The 19,307-nt window shown below is 39.3% G+C and overlaps 2 protein-coding genes across 2 annotated transcripts; both read right to left on the bottom strand.

The window, feature by feature from the left end:
- Window positions 1–261: 261 nt before the first annotated feature.
- On the bottom strand, window positions 262–12,947 carry LOC139454266 (chymotrypsin-like elastase family member 2A). The gene is made up of 8 exons (XM_071235879.1): window positions 12,865–12,947; window positions 12,228–12,350; window positions 8,481–8,660; window positions 6,019–6,211; window positions 4,826–4,956; window positions 4,257–4,400; window positions 2,533–2,672; window positions 262–1,992 (listed from the first exon to the last, which is right to left on the bottom strand). The coding sequence occupies exons 1-8, from the start codon at window positions 12,941–12,943 to the stop codon at window positions 1,843–1,845; spliced, it is 1,140 nt and encodes a 379-aa protein (XP_071091980.1). The 5' UTR covers window positions 12,944–12,947; the 3' UTR covers window positions 262–1,842.
- Window positions 12,948–15,312: 2,365 nt separating this feature from the next.
- LOC139453692 (coagulation factor XI-like) lies at window positions 15,313–19,095 on the bottom strand. Its single transcript, XM_071235166.1, has 6 exons — window positions 19,075–19,095; window positions 18,309–18,492; window positions 17,237–17,364; window positions 16,453–16,590; window positions 15,962–16,113; window positions 15,313–15,468 (listed from the first exon to the last, which is right to left on the bottom strand). Exons 2-6 carry the CDS (start codon window positions 18,455–18,457, stop codon window positions 15,313–15,315), a joined length of 723 nt encoding a protein of 240 aa, XP_071091267.1. The 5' UTR covers window positions 18,458–18,492; window positions 19,075–19,095.
- Between the last annotated feature and the right edge of the window lie 212 nt (window positions 19,096–19,307).

Raw genomic sequence — 19,307 nt, 5'->3', positions numbered from 1 at the left:
TGGTTCGAACGTTGTTACCCTGCCTGGCTAAAACAAAGACTGGTCCCTCGGAGTCAGTATACTGTTTCTGGGTGGGGTATTCATGTTAAACTGCGGCATGGTATCTCAGTGGGCTGGAACTATAAAATCGGTAATATTAGTCCGGACTAGTCTAGTACAAGCAGTCACACACACACACACACACACACACACACACACACACACACACACACACACACACACACACACGCGCACACACAACCACAACCACACACTCAACCACACACACAACCACACAGTCCGTTGTACAATTCCAACCATATAAAAAGCACGTTCGTTTGTTCGTTGTTTAACGCCGCACTCAGCGATATTCCAGCTATATGACGACGGTCTGAACATAATCGAGTCTGGACCAGACAATCCAGTGATTGACATCACGAGCATCGATCCACTCAATTGGGAAACGATGACAAGCATCAACCGAGTCAGCGAGCCTAACCACCCGACCTCGTTAGTCGTCTCTTACGACAAGCACAGTCACCTTTCACGGCAATCATGGGTTGCTAAAGACCTATTCTACCTCGGATCTTTACTGGTCTCAAAAGCATGTCATATGAATCACCGGTATTTGTTTTCGAAAAGGTGATCGTATCCTGCTCCACAGGTTTACCCCACCATTAATATAAAAGGTCAATACAACGTCAATACAACGTCAACGCCAGAGAACACTCAGTCTCGACTCTCTACCGAAACAAATTTCATCAGGCGCAAAATGCAAAACAACATTGAAATGCAGATGTTCGCGAAAAGGGTAAGCACGACCATGCATACAGGTATCAACCGCCAGTAATACAATGTGCATACAAAAGTAAGTGTTCCCTGTCGCCGCACAGCAGTACTCTTACCATACGACGGTTGCCTGTAAATAATCGTGTCTTGGCCAGACAAGCAAGTGATGGACCAGACAATCCAGTGACATAATACGCATTTACTGATTTACTAAAAATGCAAGTCAAATATTCACGGGAACATATGGTACAAGTGAAAATAAGTAACTGCATCGGACATATTTTTTGTCACTGGTTCGTCAGATTTGGAAAATGCCCTCAACATGTCTACCATAAAACAGTTTGAACATTTTTTTGACAATTCACATGCAACTACTTGATATATTTATACAACTAAAGTCAACACACAAAATTGTTTTTCATCAAGTTTACTTGTCATACATACGTAAAATGTACAACATAGTTATGTAATACAGCAGAGTACATTTAGAAATACCTTTATGTTCATTAGACATTCTCTGTATGATATCCATTCCAAAGAGTACAGTTCTCAGTACAGAGTATATAAAGCATACCTTGAACTCCTTGAATTCGATATTATGCTCGGTACAAAGTTACCTCATGGTCACCGTTGAAGCATTGGCGACACTTTTAAGGTGTCTCTGCTTAACTCGAAGACGGAGATGTAGTCCCCAGGATTTCGAGATATCAATGTTTTACTGGGTGTTCCTTGAATTGTCTCTTGACCAGTTCAGCGTTTCAAATATGCGCTACGCGACTCGCAATCATAATGCACATACACCAAGACATGATTATATTGTGTCGACATTACAGCTTGTTATATCTAGTCGTTCACTACTCTCCCTTGTATAATGTTTCACAAACGCAGACTCGCTTGCTTGTCTGTTGAACTACGGGAAAATTCTAACTATCTTATTTATTTATATGGACATTGTATAATTCATATTAAATTATCTCATTAATATGAAAAGAACGTTCATGTAAAATGAAATCATATTAATGAGGTGGGGATGTTATTATATCTAGGCTTCTAACTTAGTCAGCAATGGTCGATTCAAAGGTTTGAGGTGATCCAGCCGAGGTGCCTGCTGACCTGCGTGTAGATAACAGGGATGTTTGCATTGCAGTTGTTATCACTGATGAGGCCAAATAGGCTCCACGTTCCTGTACCATCTTCACATACCAGCATCCCACCGTTGTCTCTCTGAAAATCGTTAAAATCATCATCTACACGGTGTTATGTACTGTCTGCACATAGCGAAACAGAAACATTCATTTTTATTAGAATCTGTAAGTGTGTAAGTCTCCAGATTGAGCTGCGAGATGCCTTTTTGAGATGTACTGTATACAATCCTCCTTCAGTGTTAATAGCGGATAAGTAAAAACGGATCAAATTGATATTACTAAGATTCGTTAATATGGAAAGTCGTCAATACGGACGATTTAACAGAGAACAATACTGTCCGGATTAATGTCGGTTTTTTATATTCATGTAGAAAATTGATACACTTATCTAATTAGCTTAGTACTATATATCTGTATGGAACGAAAAGGTTAGCGATCATGGCTATTTCGGGGGATATTTTTGTGATATTGTGTTCCCAGACTTTACAACACAAATCCCCAAAAATATTCATGACACCGATTTTTTTCGAGTATATATTGCCTGTGAGTGATAAAGTACTTTGTATTAAGTTATAATAGATGGTGTTCAGGTACTTAAAAGAATAATATTTGTGTTTACCTGACAAGCGTTGGTCCGATCTATGACAGGGTGAGAACAGATTTTGTCCGTTGGCAGGTTGGTTCTTGATCCAATTATGAATGAACATAAGGCATTTTGCATAATCCTCACATTAGCCTCGTGTAGAAGACCGTCCCCGACTGGAAAACATTCATTTATCAGATAGAGATGTACATAACGTGCACAACAATGTGCATCATAATGTGCACAACAACATGCATCATAATGTGCACAACAACATGCATCATAATGTGCACAACAACATGTTTCATAATGTGCACAACAACATGCATCATAATGTGCACAACAACATACATATGCTGGTTCAGCAGATTATTAGTGAGTGAGTTAGTATGGTTTTAAAGCCGCTTATTTTATATATAACGGCGGGTAACACTAGAAATGGGCGTCACACATTGTACCCCCACGTTGGGAATCGTGACGCTTTAACCACGAAGTTACCCCACCCTCCCTCAGCAGTATAAAGCATCCACGTAGTTTGTGCATGGGCTTAAATGGGTTCAATGCCGCTTTGACTTGCATTTCAGTCAGGTAAACATCGGATGAAAGCCTAAAGTGATGCAGGTCAGGGCATGGTGCAGACAAACAAATAATTATAATCAGGACGAATCTGGGATTCTAACCTACGATCATTAGATTCTGGCATGCCTAATGGTATTCCGTCATCAGTGCTGTGTGTATACTTCAGCAATGATATCTTCACTACAACTTTGCTGTTTGTATTACGTCAACAATGATATCTGTATTTCGTCAAGAAATGATGTCTATATTACATCAACATTGTTGTCTGCATTACGTCAACAATGATGTCTTTATTACGTCAACAATGATGTCTATATTACATTACCATTATATTACGTCAACAATGATGTCTGTATTACGTCAACAATGATGTCTTTATTACGTCAACAATGATGTCTATCTTACATCAACATTGTTGTCTGCATTACGTCAACAATGATGTCTGTATTACGTCAACAGTGATATCTGTATTTCGTCAAGAAATGATGTTCATATTACATCAATATTGTTGTCTATATTACGTCAACAATGATGTCTTTATTACGCCAACAATGATGTCTATCTTACATCAACATTGTTGTCTGCGTTACGTCAACAATGATGTCTGTATTACGTCAACGGTGATATCTGTATTTCGTCAACGTTGTCTGTATTTCTTAAATTTGCTGTCTGTATTACATGAACAGAGTCTGTATTACATCAACAATGATGTCTTTATTACGTGAATACGTTTTACACCAAAAGTGATATCTGCATTACATAAACAGGGATGTCTGTATTGCGTCAACAATGATATCTGTGTTACAAATAAATGCTATAAGGCCCGTGTAATCATATGGCTTCCCGTGTTTGTTTATTTTGATCTCTTATCTCTAACCATATGGATCATAACTCTATTGGGGGCACGGGTGGCCCTGTGGTCTTAGGCGCCGTGATTTGCTGTACAAAAGTGTGTCCCTTGGGCACGCCAGAAACCTATGATTGTAGGTTCGATTATGTTTCTAGGTTTGTCAGCACCATATCCGTGCTCGTGGGTTTCACCAAAGTGGTAAACGTCTGAGACCTGCATCACTTCGGTCTTTCCTCCCACGTTAAGCTGACACGCCGTGATATAACTGGAATACTGTCAAAAGCGGCGTTAAGCCCAACTCACTCACTCATAAATCTATTGATCTACTCACGTGCATTTGGCCCCCAGCCTGCTATGTAACATCTGCTGTTTGAGTCGACGGTCTCCCCATTCCGGGGAAGACAGACAGGTTGTGCACATGAAGTTCCATCAGACGGAATGGATGATTCCAGAGTCAGAATGGCTATGTCGTCAGCTGCAAATTGTTGATGACATCTTAAATAATGGACATCAGATGACTACATTCCATGCACATATATGAATACTTTAAATTCACGATACGCTCATTTGATTACAATCTTACGCCATTAAATCAGTATTGAATTTCGTAGAATGCAGTTTACCATGATATATCTTTGACGTACAATTATAATCCAACTATTTATGAACGGCCTGTAAATAGTCGAATCAGAAAAAGAAAACAAGTGGTTGACATTATGAAGAGCGTCAGGTCGTAAGATGGCCCGCAATCACCTTGCCTGACAACCCAGCCTATCCATCTTAGTCGCCTCTTACCACGAGGTTACATGGAACCAATTCTCCCTTCACAGAAATCGGACGGGGTTGGTACATAAACGAATGGTGTCAGTAACTGTGTTGGATATCGGGTAAAGTACCTACCCCTCAATGGCTGTCCAAGGTCGGCCGGGCTTGGATTTGGTGTGGCTACACCAGTTACAGCCACGGTCTGCTCGCCATTTTCCCAAAGGTTGTTGATGTTATTCTCGCCAACAGTTACAACCACCTGGCGGCTGGAACAGAAGCAGATATCTCACTCGATATCGTAATGTCAAAGTTGAATTACGAATAACGAATCACATCTGCTTTAAGTACAACAACGTGATCGTAGAGCTATGACTACCGTAATAACATATATGTCTTACGTCGTTTACGTGGTCGAACTCCGTCGGTCAGTAATATTCTCCCAAATAAACAAACAAGACTTTTACAAACATAAACGTGTTTGAGAAGTTTTCTTTTATAATACAATGAACTTAAAACGTAAATAAAAATGTTTGTTTGTCTTCAGTTCGTGTTAATTTTGTTGACACAACCAGCGTTATACAGAAGACACTGTCAGTGACGACGGGAAGGTAATCGTTTTCATGGTTGATGGAAAGGAAAACCAGAGTGGGTAATGCAGTCGAAAAATGCAACAACTAACTGACTCATTTGATTATATGTTGTTACCACCAATATTGCAAAACACAAACTGCTTTGTGAATTATTGGTATTCATCTAGTAAAATTGTTTAAAACTGTCAACTGTTTCATTCAAACTACACTTTAAACCCAATCTCATTAAAATCAGATCTTAGTTCTCGCTACCGCTAAACAAAGATCTGAGGACATCCCATTAGGGGTAACGTCAGAACAACCTTTCATTCGACGAATCAGAACGTCGCTTACCAGATCATGAAAGTGACAACCTCGAAAACTTTAACACGGGTATTCCGAACGATAGTTACGGGCTTAACGACTGAATCCATACAATCTAGACCATCTATTAGCCATTTCAAAATGTTATTTTGTTCAGGTTTCAAATATTTTATCGAGAATTTGTCAAAATATGTTTCAAAGCGTTGTCGCCAATTTGAAATGAGTGCCGTAAAGCACAAGAAAGCTGCCTTCTGATTGGCTAATGTAGACTTCCTGTCAGTCATTTCATTGGTCGGTCAAAGTTCGCGCAAGGTCGGTCTGACGTGACCCGGAATGGGATGTCCTCAGATCTTTGTTTAGCGGTAGCGAGAACTAAGATCTGATTATAATGAGATTGACTTTAAACCCTGCATAGAGTCTACAGTCACAATTTACCCGAGCACACAGCTTGATGTGGTGAGAACCTTGTTGCGGTTGACGAGCACTCCGGCACAGATATGAGGGCCAATCTGGTTGGTTGTTCCAAGTTTAATGGAGACCATCCACGGCCACTGGCACTGGGAGCTGACAGGAACACCACCCACAATACGACCAGCTACAGGATGAAATCGAGGTCGTGAAGCACACACTGAAAAGACATCTACATATATAAGTCACAGTAACGAAACACGGTGTGAAATAAAATGAAAATAAATATTAATGAATCTATCAAATATTTACGTTAAAAACATTTCGAATACAGTTTCTCAGTTGAAGAATCAAGAGCTTTATCTAAAAAGATAGGACCAGCGTTTTACAATTATTTTTGTTAGTGTAGTTAAGCATAAGTAAGGATAAGATCTATCTTTATTACAATCAGGATCACCTTTTCGTCGTAGGTTCTAGCACCGTTAACAAACAAGAGAACCTACACCGAAGCGTCTCTCCAAGTTGTAATAAAGAATTTATTATGTGTTCATCCTAATACCTCATCCTTACTTAGTACTCCAACTCATCTGAAGACGTTGCTGAGCATATCTGAAATAATTATTGTAACTTGAAAATTATTAGAATATACACAGGAATGTGAAGTTTCGATAATAACAATCGTATGCCCTTTTTAGCTCTGATGGGAGAGAAAATATACGAATATCGCGGCAAAACATAAATGCTGCTGATAGCAAAGTCAAATTCACATTGACACCATACGACGGTATAATTAATTATTGCATTGATTTCTTCACTGAAATACGACACGATAGATAGGAGTTGGATGGGAAATTATGATCACTTTTTTTACTTTAAGTACCCGTGAAGATCCTGGTTAGAATAGGTCTTCAGCAACCCATGCTTGCCGTAAAAGGTGACTATACTTGTCGCAAGAGCCGACTAACGGGATCGGGTGGTCAGGTTCACTGACTTGGTTGATGTATGTCATCGTATCCCAATTGCGCGGATTGATGCTCATGATGTCAATCACTGGATTGTCTGGTCCGGACGTCTACAGACCGCCGTCATACAACTGGAATTTTGCTAAGTGCGGCGTAAAACAACAAACAGCATCACCCTATCCTTCTTAGGTTTAAGGAAATTTGATAATAATTAAAAATGACATACGATTTCTTTCTTTTAAACAGAGCTTCATGTTTCGATGAATTGATTATGTTGATATTGTTGACACCTTGTAAATATGAACAAGGGAGAACGAGGGCTGGTCAAAACGTTCTAAGCCTGGCTAACTTTCAACTATGGGCCATACCAAAGCCCACAATTATGGGCGAATAGTCAATGTAGTACATTGTTTGAGTAGTTCATTGCAAGAGTATTTGGTCTGCTGAGGTCGTTTGTATATTAGTGACAGCCAGTTGAACGTGACAGGGCAAATGGACACGGAAATGGAAACGAACGAGTACCAAGTTTTTTTTACTTTGGAGAAAAGTACTCCCCAAGAAATTCATGACCGCATGTCACAAGTGTATGGGGATAAGTGCCCTAGCTATTCCAATGTTCCCTCAACTTCCATTAATGAAGATTCAATCAAGGAGATAGAAAAACTTATACTGTCAGATAGACCTTTTGCCATTGCTGAACTTGAGGGAGACACAGGTCTAAGCCATGGATCCATTGAAACTATTATATCATGAACATTTACAGATGAAGATATATGCTCGTTGGGTGCCAAATGTTCTTAATTTTGATCTTCAAGAAAAAGGAACTGTCAACAACTGACATTGCCACCGAAAATGTAGAGATAATTTAAGAGGATTTCATCAAATTTAAAAAGAGATTAGTAGCGGGTGATGAACATGGGGTCTACCACTATGATCCCGAGTCAAAACATCAATCCACGGAACGGCACCATTCCACTTCTCCGGCATCAAAGACATCCAAGTCTTCAAGATCAGTGAAGTAAGTTATCCTTGTTGATTACTTAGAAAGTCAAAAGACAGTTATCGGTGCCTACTATGCTGATTTGCTTCATCGCCTGAGAGATTCTATCAAAGAAAAACGACAAGGAATGATGAGTGCTGGAGTTCTACCCCTTCATGACAATGGCTCTTCTCACACCTATCGACTTGCATAGGCTGCTGTGCGACATTGTTAGTTAGAAGAGCTTTTTCACCCTCCATACTCGCCAGACCTGGCTCCACCTGTTTCCTAAACTGAAAGAACATCTTCGTGGAAAGCGCTATGACGACAACGATGACCGCAAAACTGCCGTGAATGGGTATTTCAGGGTGGCTTCAGAAAACTTCTGACTGGAATTTGAAAGCTTCACTATCGATATGAGAAGTGTATTGAAAAGCAGGGAGATTGTGTTGACTTTTACAAGTTTTGGTGTTATTTGTTAGGCTCAGAACCTTTGGACTAGCCCTCGTAGAGGACGTGTTGTGGATTATTAGTAACTAACAACGTACCAGGTGGCACGAGTGTCGTCGTAGTTGTCATCGTTGTTGTCTGCGTTACGGGTCTTTTCGACCGTCTCACACAACATGTTCCTCTTTCTCCGAATGGGCATCTAACGTTGAACTGAAGGGGCACCTCAAAGGTGCTGAAACACCCGCGTTGGCGACACACTCCGCCATATGATAAGCACGCTACAAGAAGAAATATCTTTGTCATGTTTTTGTAAACCACATACATATAATATAACAAAGAAAACGACACTTCACAAAGTTGTTTTCTGGGAATTGGATTCGATTTCTACATGGGTACAGTGTTTGAAGCTCATTCCTGCTGTCCCCCGTGTTGGTAGTATTGAGTGAGTGTGTTAAAGTTTAACGTCACATCGGCAATATTTCAGCCCTATTGTGACGTGGTAGTATTAGATTAACGACGTGAAACCGTATATATTCCCTCACGATACATGTAGTTAGAGTGAAAAGCATGGTGGTATAAAAATGTTGAGACTCTGGCCATAGAAGGCAACAAAAGAAACTATACCTCTCAGTTGATTTTATCATATGTCTATTGAAAATATCTGATTAATAAGTAAGCGATATTGTATCATAAAAATAACTGTACTGGTGCCTGGTCAGCACTCAAACAATTCTTCTACATGGTTGTATTTTTTTAAAATATAATTTGATTTAAACTTTTAAAAATTAAAAAATTAAAAATAAGACACAAGTTTTGATGGGGATCTTAGGCATCTTTTGGAAAATCAATAAATTCTTTTTCCAGCACAAATTTATAACATTTGAATCGTGGTAGAGGTCTTTTGGTTGCAAACCAGTCTTCCCAGTAAGCACAAACTTACCCAGCCACAGGTAACGTTTAACAAACTGTTGCAGTTATAAGTGATGATTAAATAGACATAATCAAATTTAACAACAGGTCTTTCTATTTTCAATTACATAAATGACTATACTTACTTTCGGTATACATTCTTTTGTCCCCCGGAGTCTAATTTACCAGAATCACCTAATTACGAATCAGATAGTGGCATAAAACGAATCTTTGACAGACAGACAGACAGATTTATTCGGTAATGTGGGCTACATGGCCTATATTACAATGTCAGTACAATATAAATTTAGTCACGTTTTTCTAGATTTAAATATCTTATACAGGTATACAGAAGTCAGTTTTATTACATCGACATTATTGCAGTTAAGAATATTTGGAAGTGACAGGTAACCGTCATACATATCCCGTAGTTGGATAATATAATTTTTCCGTAAAGTCTGGTAATAATCACAAGTGAAAAAGACATGGTCTTCATTTTCAATACAACCCTTGTTACAATATCTACATACACTATTTTCATTATCTGAGGGTTTTTTACGTAGTAACTGAACATTAAAATTATGTAAGCTAATCCTAAATTTACTGAAGGTTCTTCTGAGAGATTTATCCTGCAAAGAATCAATATATTTTTCTACATTCAGCAAAGATTTAACATTTGAATAAGGATATAAATATTTGGAAGCAGACAATTTTGCAAACCAATTTTGAAATGCAACATCTTTTAGTCTTTCCTGAAATTGATACCAAAAAATATTTACATCACCAACATTTTGGTAGTCCCAGACATATGAAAAACCATTAACATATAAACAATTTTTAAGATCTGTCACCCAACTGTGCTTACCTTTCTCATCTAGCTTTTTAAGGAAGTAATAACATTGTACAGGATATCTATTTGATCCCATGTGCAATAATTTTAGCCAATATTTTATAGCTCTGATCTGACTCTGGACAAACATATAGTGGCGGCCAGTTTCCCCTAAGATAGCTGTGTTTGAGGCATATTTACCTACACCAAGAAAATATTTAAAATATGAAGTTTGAACTTTCTCTTTACATGCAAAATACCTTAGCCCCCAGATTTTTGCACCATATAAAAGTATAGGACTTATTTTACAATCAAATATTTTACAAGCTGTGGAGAATGATAGGAATGAATTTTTTTGGAATAATCTATAAACAGGGATGCATGCCTGAACAGCCTGAGCTGCCAGGTTCTCACATGATTTCGTCCAAATCAGTCTACTCCCAGGTATTTATAATATGAAACTGTTTTTAATAAACGACCGTTATAGTACCATTTTTCAAAGCGATTTAAAATACCCCCATTTCTAAAAACTACAATTTCTGATTTTTTAAAGTTTATCTGGAAACCCCACTTAAAACAAAAAAATTCTAAAATATCTAATTGCCTCTGAAGACTTACAACATTATAAGCAAATAGTACAACAAAAGCAACAGCATCAAATCCTCAATATCTTGAGAAATAAATATACCATTTTGACAATTTTTGTACATTTCTGTCACAAGATCATTTATAAAGAAAATGAATAATATCGGACTCAACATACAGCCCTGTCTAACACCCACCGTTGTTTCGAACAAATCTGTTTTACCAGAATCTACTTTAACACATGCTTTCACAGAGCTAAACATACTTTTAAGAATAACATACATTTTACCATGACAGCCTTTCTGGAGTAGGGCATATAGTAGGGTTTTTTTCTGTCGACATAGTCAAAGGCCTTTTTAAAGTCTATGAAGGCAGTATAAAATCTTCCTTTTGGTTTAGAGAGATATTAGATAACACTTGACAACAACTGGTCAATAAATGGGAAGTGTTCGCAGTTTTCAAAAGTGTGATTTTCAATGAAGTGTGTAACTATAGTCCCAAATTCACATGTTACACTTAATTCCGGATTTAATAAGTTTTTGAAATAAGACAACCATTTGTCTGGAGAAATGTTTGAGTTCGAAGAATGTTTGCCGAGAGCATGTTTCAATGCTGTCCAAAATGTTTTACAGTCTTTACCTACAGCGGCTTCAGAAATATCAGAAGCTATTTTCTTCTCATGAGCGATTTTCTTCTCTTTACAACATTTCTTGAACTTGTCCTTTGCCTCAATATATTCCAGCCTATTTTCACTGCATGAGAACTTTCTAAACTTTGTTAATTTCCGGCTTTTCTGTACCTTAAGATCTTCACACTGTGTGTCGAACCATGGAGGTTGCTCTCTAGGTCTAGATTTACCTGTTGATATCTTTCCCATACTTGATGCACAAAACAGGACCATGTCCTTTAATTTGGTAACAGCTAGATTAATATCGGTTTCCAAAGCAGTTGTAAAGTCATCCACAATTTTGCTGAAGCTATCTTGAGCCATCAGTTGTTCAAGTCGTTCCTTGTTCTCATGTAATTGTCTGATTTTAGGGACAGGTTGAAATCTTATTTCTTCAGTTATGAATGTAGTGGTGTCACAAAATAAATTTTCGAAGGAACATACAATGGAAAATGTTACTAGAAACAATAAAATAATCGATTACGCTGGCTCCTTGATGAGAAACGTAGGTAAAATTATATGGTTTGTCCCCCTTCATTCTTCCATTTACAATATGAATTTCCATATGTTTACAAACGTCTAAAAGTTGTCTTCCATATCTGTTTGTTTCTGGGACACAATTCACTCTCGGGAGATCAAATGGGTCCTCACTGTAGTCATAGATTGGTAGATATTGACTGATATGACTAGTGACATACAATACTCGAGTTTTAATATTGTCCTCGTGAATCCAATGTTTATATCACCGCAATCATTTCTTATATATAACTCAAAAAAGCGGAATATGTTCTCATCCAGAAACCCTCGCAAGGACCGATGGTTTAAAAATGAAACTGCACAAGAAAAAGACCTTACGTAGAGTAGGCGAACAGCAGACCGCGACACCGAAACCACATGGCTGCCGGCCTAAGATGTACTCTTCACTATCACAGATTCTCTTGCACTGTCCGCCATACTGCCATCCGCAGGTTACCGCACCTGTGAGCATTAATACGTGGATGATAAAAAGTCGAACAGAAACAGAGTCGGATCCAGGATTTTGCAAAAGGGGGTCTACACTACCCTGGTCATAATGTAACCAATGTTAAGTGGATCCTATATTCGAAGGTTCGAATCTCATATTCGTCTGAATATGATTCTTGGTTTGTCTGAATTCGTGCCCGTAGGTTTACCCAAAGTGTTAATGCAAAAGAGTTATGCTGGCGCCCCGAGATGTTCCCAACTGAAGTATACCCAATTCCCTAACCTGATCAGGACTCGATCCAACGCAAGATATCTTGCGTCTCCCGTATCACCAAATTAAGCTTGAATAACGCACAATGTATGGTTGAATCTATTAAATCATTGTATTTCATTCTGATTCAAAATTTTGTCAACTCCTTACGACAATAATTGCTTTGACACTTTGAATGTTTGGCCAAAGGCTTCCAAGACGCTGGAACAATAATCACAAATATCACGTTTATAAGAAAAATAAACAATTGCAACCTACCGAAACTGGGAATGAAAAATTGGGAGACCGCCTCAGAAATAAGCACTAGTCCTAACGTTAACAGCTTAAGTGAAACCATGCTGATCTTGGGCATAGGTTAATTGTGTACCTAAGCTCCTTTATATGGTACCTTTAACTGATGACTTTTATGTTCAAATATTTGAACTAAAGGCGTCCTGAAGAACGGTATTGTGAGGCAGGGACTGTTAAAAGCACTGTGCTTTGTTCAAAGGATGTTTTTTTAATATACCTACTTAACGTACTGGATTTACAACAACATTCTCGTCATTTCACACTTTTATTTACACATCGTTGTGAATTACAAACTCTCACTAACGCTGTGATTAGGCGGGCAACCTAAAGAAGATGGTGCTTAAACTGGATTACCCCAGGTCTTTCAAATACAAATTTGTGAAAATAAGGTTCAAATTGCGACATGAAGGTGCAAAATAACAAATCTCCTGTGAGGTTTGCTGGGTGTGACATGCATGCAAGCTTCAGTGTGTTGACGTTAAAAGTGTGCATGTACATGCTGCAAATTCACTTCAAAGTAAATATCGCAAAGCAAATATCGCAATGCTCTGTTTCAACCCTAAACCTTGATATATGTCTCTTCAAGGAGTACGTAGAAGGTTAAGGTAAACCTGGCCTTATGTTGTGTATTTCAGGAATTTTACTAGTATTATATATATTGTCGTTGCACAGGTGGTTCCAACAACTCATTCATGTCGGCATGGAGGTGGCTTCAACCGTACAGGACCACTGAAGATTCCGGGGTAGAATAGGTCTTCAGCAACCAACGCTTGTCGTAAAAGGCGACTAACGGGATCGGGTGGTCAGGCTCGCTGTCTAGGTTGATGCATGTAATGGATCCCAATTGCGTGGATCGATGCTGATGATATTAATCACTGCATTGTCCACTCCAGACTCGATTATTTACAGACCACCGTCATATAGCTGGAATATTGCCGAGTGCGGCGTTAAACAACAAACCAACCAACCAATCAACCAACAAACAACCGTACAGCCTACTTTCTTTATCCTTTCTTCGGCTGGTGACGTTTTGCATCCTCATCTGCACCTTTATAAGCATAACCTGTGTCTTCAGCTTTCAGTTATGTGAATGAACAAGGATAATATGGAATTTTAACATTTTTAGCGCCGCTGTGAACGGTGGGTGGGTTGGGTTGGGTTGGGTTGGGGAGCACGGTTTGCCAAGTCGTCTAAGGCGCTGCGGGTTCGCTGTGGAGAGTTGCCACCCTTGGGAGTAGCTTTATAAGCATAACCTGTGTCTTCAGCTTGCAGTTATTTAAATAAACAAATATGAAATGGAATTAAAAAATTGTTAGCGCCGCTTTTAACGGTATTGCTGTTATATCATAGCGTGTCAGCTTGGTGTTAGGGGGAAAGCCAGAAGTGATCTAGGTATTAGACATTTACCATTTGGTGAAACTCACGAGCACGGGTATGATGCTGACAAACATAATCAGGACGAACCGGGATAAGAACCAACGAGCATTAGTTTTTGGTAGCAACTCTCCACAGCGAACTTGCGCCACCTTAGACGACTTGGCAACCCGAGTCCTCCAACCCCCCAACCCCACCCTCGTGTCATGTAGGTGTAGATAAAACTGAAAATCCGATGATGACAATTGTCAGCTGTCTGTGTGTCAGCGTTCCCAGATTGCGGGGGTCGTTGTGCCTACTATCCGCCGCTGATTAGTCTCGATTATTCACAGACGTGATATAGCTGAATAACTGATATGATGTTACAATATTCAGAAAAACGTAAACAAATTAATTATTTGTTGTCAGAGCTTTTATTCGCAAATTTTATTAGTATAATGCTGTACATGTATTTTATAAAAACAGACAAACTATGATATCGTTTTTAAGGGATAACAATGAGTTGTGTTCCCTAATCAATAGTCAATCATTCAGAGCCTTTGTATTTTCTATACGTAATGACCTATGGGCCAATGTCATTGCATTTGGTGCGCTTATCAATATATGGAACAGTGTGATTACATTTGCTCCGTTCAATGAACAGTGCCATTACATTTGGTATGCTTAATAACTACGGACCAGTGCTATTACACTTGCAATGATTAATGAGCTATGGACCAGTGTCATTTTCCTATGTTTAATGAACAATGGACCAGTGCAATAACATTTGTATTGCTTAATAAGCTATGGGTAAGTGTATTTACACTTGCTATGATTAACAAACTATGGACCTGTGCCAATACATTGTCAATGCCTAGTGACATATGGACTAGTGTCATTACATGCTTCCTAACAAGCCAGGAATACAATCATGCCATTTTATTTCTACATATAATGTCATTGCGTTTTACATGTAGATAGAGACCTTTTGAAATGATGTCACCCCAACCTGTAAAGAGTTGAAAATGGTTTTGTTCATGACGATAACGATGCTGCTGCCAATCATGACCTGACGCTATTTATCCATGAGACGTAGGGGGGAACGAAGGCGTAGACCCCCGGTGCCCTTCGCCGTCCACACCCTCTTCCGAAAGAAACGATGCCCATTACTTTCCACTGGGTGCCGGAACTACACATCAAAGGGCCTCCGGAGTCTCCCTAGATAATGAAGCAAAATCAAAATGTAAAATGGGATGTAACAATTATCCGCGCATCGTTATCGTACATTGTTTTCAGCATACGAAGACAGTTTCCTCATACTCCAAATAGAGCATAATGGGCCTTTAAGCTGGGAATAAAACACTCATCACAAAGTTAAAAGATTGTGTGCCATCTTCCCCACACATTTCCTTCTTTTGCAGTGGTAGCACAGGCTGCCCAGTCGCCTGATGCGCCGCAATTTGCTGTGCCGAACTATGCCAGAAAAATTATTATATTGTTGGTTCGAATTCCAGATTCTAGATTTCTCGGTACCAACTGACACATGGGTTCGACCTCACCAAAGGGTTGGGCTTCCCCCCAGCATCAAGCTGGCACGCCGTGAAACGGAAATACTGTTAAAGCGACGTTAAATCAAACTCACCCACTTGCTTTTTTAAATACACTATTTGATACATGTATTCATTATTTCACATTAATAGATATTAAGTACCCGACAAGAGTCAATGCCTCCGGCTCTAACGTCACCAGCACAGATGTTGTTTGTGTCAAAGTTTCGGGATCCATATATCCTTCTGCATGTACCACTGCTCACTATTGGCACTTTGACGCTCCGGAGATTATTCTCGGCCCGTGAGTTTTTCTCTGAAATTAATAGAGATAAAATCAAACATTTTGATATTAGGAAGATCAAAGCGATTCTCATACAAAGTGACACTTAAAAACTAACGTTCCATCGATCGTTATCCGATGGCGATCGAAAGATTTTGGGTGTCTTATACAACGTCATGTACATGTAGCTGCGATCGGATCGGTACGGTTCGCGTTCGATTCGCGTTCGGATCGCGATCGACTCGCATTTGGATACCGGATGGTTCGCGGTTTGATTGTGATACATAGTTAGTTTTGAAGTACTGTTTAAAGCGTAAACACGTTAGATAAGCAATAACTGATGTATTGACATATTTATACATATAGTATTACCATTTGTGAGTCCCCATCCGGCAGCAACACATATTTGCCCAACAAGAGCAGTGTCGAGTTGGTCGGGGAGACAGACGGGGCGAACACACTGCGACCATTGCAACCTCCTTCTCAACGTGATGACGGCAACGTCGTTAGCTGAAATACACAGGAATGACTATATGGGTGCCAATTTCAACCAGTTGGCCAAGGCGACGTACATTTCTATGCATTGTTGCATCACTAGCCAAGCCAGGTACCACTGATCTTGGGTTCGTCTCGAAAATAGTTTTCTGTCTGTCAATGTCAACCAAACACGCTGTTTATACACTGTTCAAATCTGCAGTAATCAAACCCCCTCAGTCATATATATAAATATATATATATATATTCATTCGTCTATTCCCCACATGAGTATAATGCGTTAAGTTGTTTAAATTTGATCAGGGTTACAGAATTCAATTCCTTAGTATGGCGTTTGTTTTATCGTAAATACTTCCCTTGCATTTGCATATTTTTGTGACGAGTGTCATCCATGAGGTACACCATCACTTTTTGCAAGTGGACCACAGACACATGATTATGTTTGGTCAGTATTATACAATATATATTTTTTATGATCATGGAAAGAGTTGTGTCACTTATATTTACTGGAACGACTGCTTCATTACGAGGATGCACCGTGGCTCGTCAAACAAAAGACTTGGGTTTCAAACCCATCGTGATAATGCTGGAACACTACTTTTTGAAGCATTATCTAAGCTCCGTATTTGGCCGGTTGATGAAGTTGAATCTCATCACTTACAGAAACTACTGCTTCGGTACTGTGGATGGACCGTGACTTGAGAGACACGAAATCGTCTTGCTCTGTTCCGACGGGAAGACCCAACTCCTATAGTCAACAGTCTTGGGTTTACCACAACATTTCGTCTTCTAAAATACACAGAAACATGACATTCGTTGATGTATGTACCCGTTGAAGGATGTTTTAAATAATATTTTATCATGAAGTAAGACGTTCTCAGAACGAGAGATCGGTCACACCACCGCGAAACTGACGTGCAGAGGAGTATGAACGACATCTTTTGGCGTTGATACGATTTTCACGAGACAGTTTTCCAGATGTGGCGTAAACACTGCGGATTAATTCTTGAGGTAACCGCTGGGGATGAGTAAACACAAAACTATAACATTTGTTTATTATCACTGGTGACATGGGGTTTTACGTCGCGTCCCAGATTATTGCACTTATATAGCGACGTGAATGTACGTGTGTGTGTGGCTGCTTGTACTAGTCTGGACTGATGCCGATTTATAGTGCTAACTCACTGAGATACCATGCCGCAGTTTAACATGAATACCCTACTGAGACACAGTATATTGAATCCGAGCCGACCAGTCCTTGTTTCAGCCCATTAATGCCGAGCGCCAGTCAGGGTAACAACATGTACCATCTTTTAACGTCTTTTGGTATGACGTGGCCGGTGTTCGAATCCCGGACCTTTCGCTCTCCTGGCGGACGCTCTACCACTAGACCACAGAGGCGGTCATTATCACTTAGACACATCGTACATTTAGACCCTCATTCCATACAGGTTTGGACTTGAACACACATAAAGTTAATGTAAATTCTAAAACACATTTCAATATTACGTTTATCTTCAACTTAGAACAGCACAACTGCGTGTTGCAATAATATGCATATCTGTAGCTTACTTGATTATAAGACCTTGTCTTATAGCGTTTACTCGTCACGTCAAAAGGCCTGGGTTCAAATCCCCAAATGAGTATATTGTCAGAACTCTTCCGCCGTTATATTGCTGGAATATTGCTAAAGTGGCGTAAAACCTCACTGACCAACCATACACACAACGTACACGACACAGTGAGCAGCAGTGAGGACGTGTCTGTCGTCGATGATGCTGCCACCGCACAGGCTGCTTCTGGTTCCCACTACAGCCATCCATGGAAACTGACACTCTGCAGACGCATCCCCTCCCACGATACGGCTAGATGCCACGTACATCTGGGCCGGGCCGGTTATGGAGCTCACACCACAGTCTAGAAATGAATGTCCTTGTTAAGGAAGTATGTCATACAAAGATCTGAGTTAAGTATATGAAAAAACACAAATACTGTACGTACAAAGTTTTCATGGCGACAGGCCAAATAAATAAGTAATCAGACGTTTTTAGTGCTGACACACACACAAATGCTTGATGTTGTATTTTTGTGCATACAATGGACATATGAAATAATAACTGTACGACAAAATTGTTTTATATGCATCAACATTAAAGTTTCCCGAAACCTCGCTGAACCAGGAAACCCCGAAATCAGAACGTTACTGTTTGTAACGACAACATAAATCCGAAGAATATTACTCTGAACCACTGATTCGTTAATCCGGAAATGTTTTAATCCTTACCATTTTACTGGGAAGAGGACCGTCCGGATAAACGAGGTTTCAGTGTGCTGACTTTATCTTGAAAAATGTAATGCCCATAGTACAAATAAACATTTGCTAACGCTGATCCCCCTTTACATACAATTATGAGTACCAGATGCATACGTGTTATGGTTTATTTTCAAAAATATTTAATTGTACAGGTATCTTTTATATTATGATAAATGCCATGTTACCTTTCACAGTTAAAAAGGGAACGGTAGTCGTGGTTGTCCTTGGAGGAGGTCGTACTTATGTAATAGATCAAATGACTTATAAAATACAATGTCATTAAAGGAAGAGGAAGTCAATACTTCTGCATGATGTCACGTCGCATTTCTTTCTTTATCAAAACGTAAAGTAAAATACATGTCTTTAACTTCGTATGGATCATATAAACTTGAAAGCTCAATATCATGCCTCAGAAATC

This window comes from Haliotis cracherodii, unplaced genomic scaffold (genome assembly GCF_022045235.1).
Source record: "Haliotis cracherodii isolate W230 unplaced genomic scaffold, xgHalCrac1.p SCAF_10, whole genome shotgun sequence".
Taxonomy (NCBI): Eukaryota; Metazoa; Mollusca; class Gastropoda; order Lepetellida; family Haliotidae; genus Haliotis; species Haliotis cracherodii.
The sequence above is the reverse complement of the archived record's forward strand: the minus strand, read 5'-3'. Positions and strand labels throughout refer to the sequence as shown.

What these genes read in the sequence shown, in the direction of transcription:
- LOC139453692 (XM_071235166.1), bottom strand. Translation starts at nt 18,457, where the DNA reads ATGTACGTGGCATCTAGCCGTATCGTGGGAGGGGATGCGTCTGCAGAG. An exon ending in ACTGCTGCTCACTGTGTCGT is followed by an intron (nt 17,365 to 18,308) that starts GTACGTTGTGTG and finishes TGTGTATTTTAG; the next exon opens with AAGACGAAATGTTGTGGTAA. An exon ending in GTACCGAAGCAGTAGTTTCT is followed by an intron (nt 16,591 to 17,236) that starts GTAAGTGATGAG and finishes TGTGTATTTCAG; the next exon opens with CTAACGACGTTGCCGTCATC.
- LOC139454266 (XM_071235879.1), bottom strand. Translation starts at nt 12,943, where the DNA reads ATGGTTTCACTTAAGCTGTTAACGTTAGGACTAGTGCTTATTTCTGAG. An exon ending in CCTTGGACAGCCATTGAGGG is followed by an intron (nt 4,401 to 4,825) that starts GTAGGTACTTTA and finishes AACAATTTGCAG; the next exon opens with CTGACGACATAGCCATTCTG. An exon ending in AGGCTGGGGGCCAAATGCAC is followed by an intron (nt 2,673 to 4,256) that starts GTGAGTAGATCA and finishes AATGTTTTCCAG; the next exon opens with TCGGGGACGGTCTTCTACAC.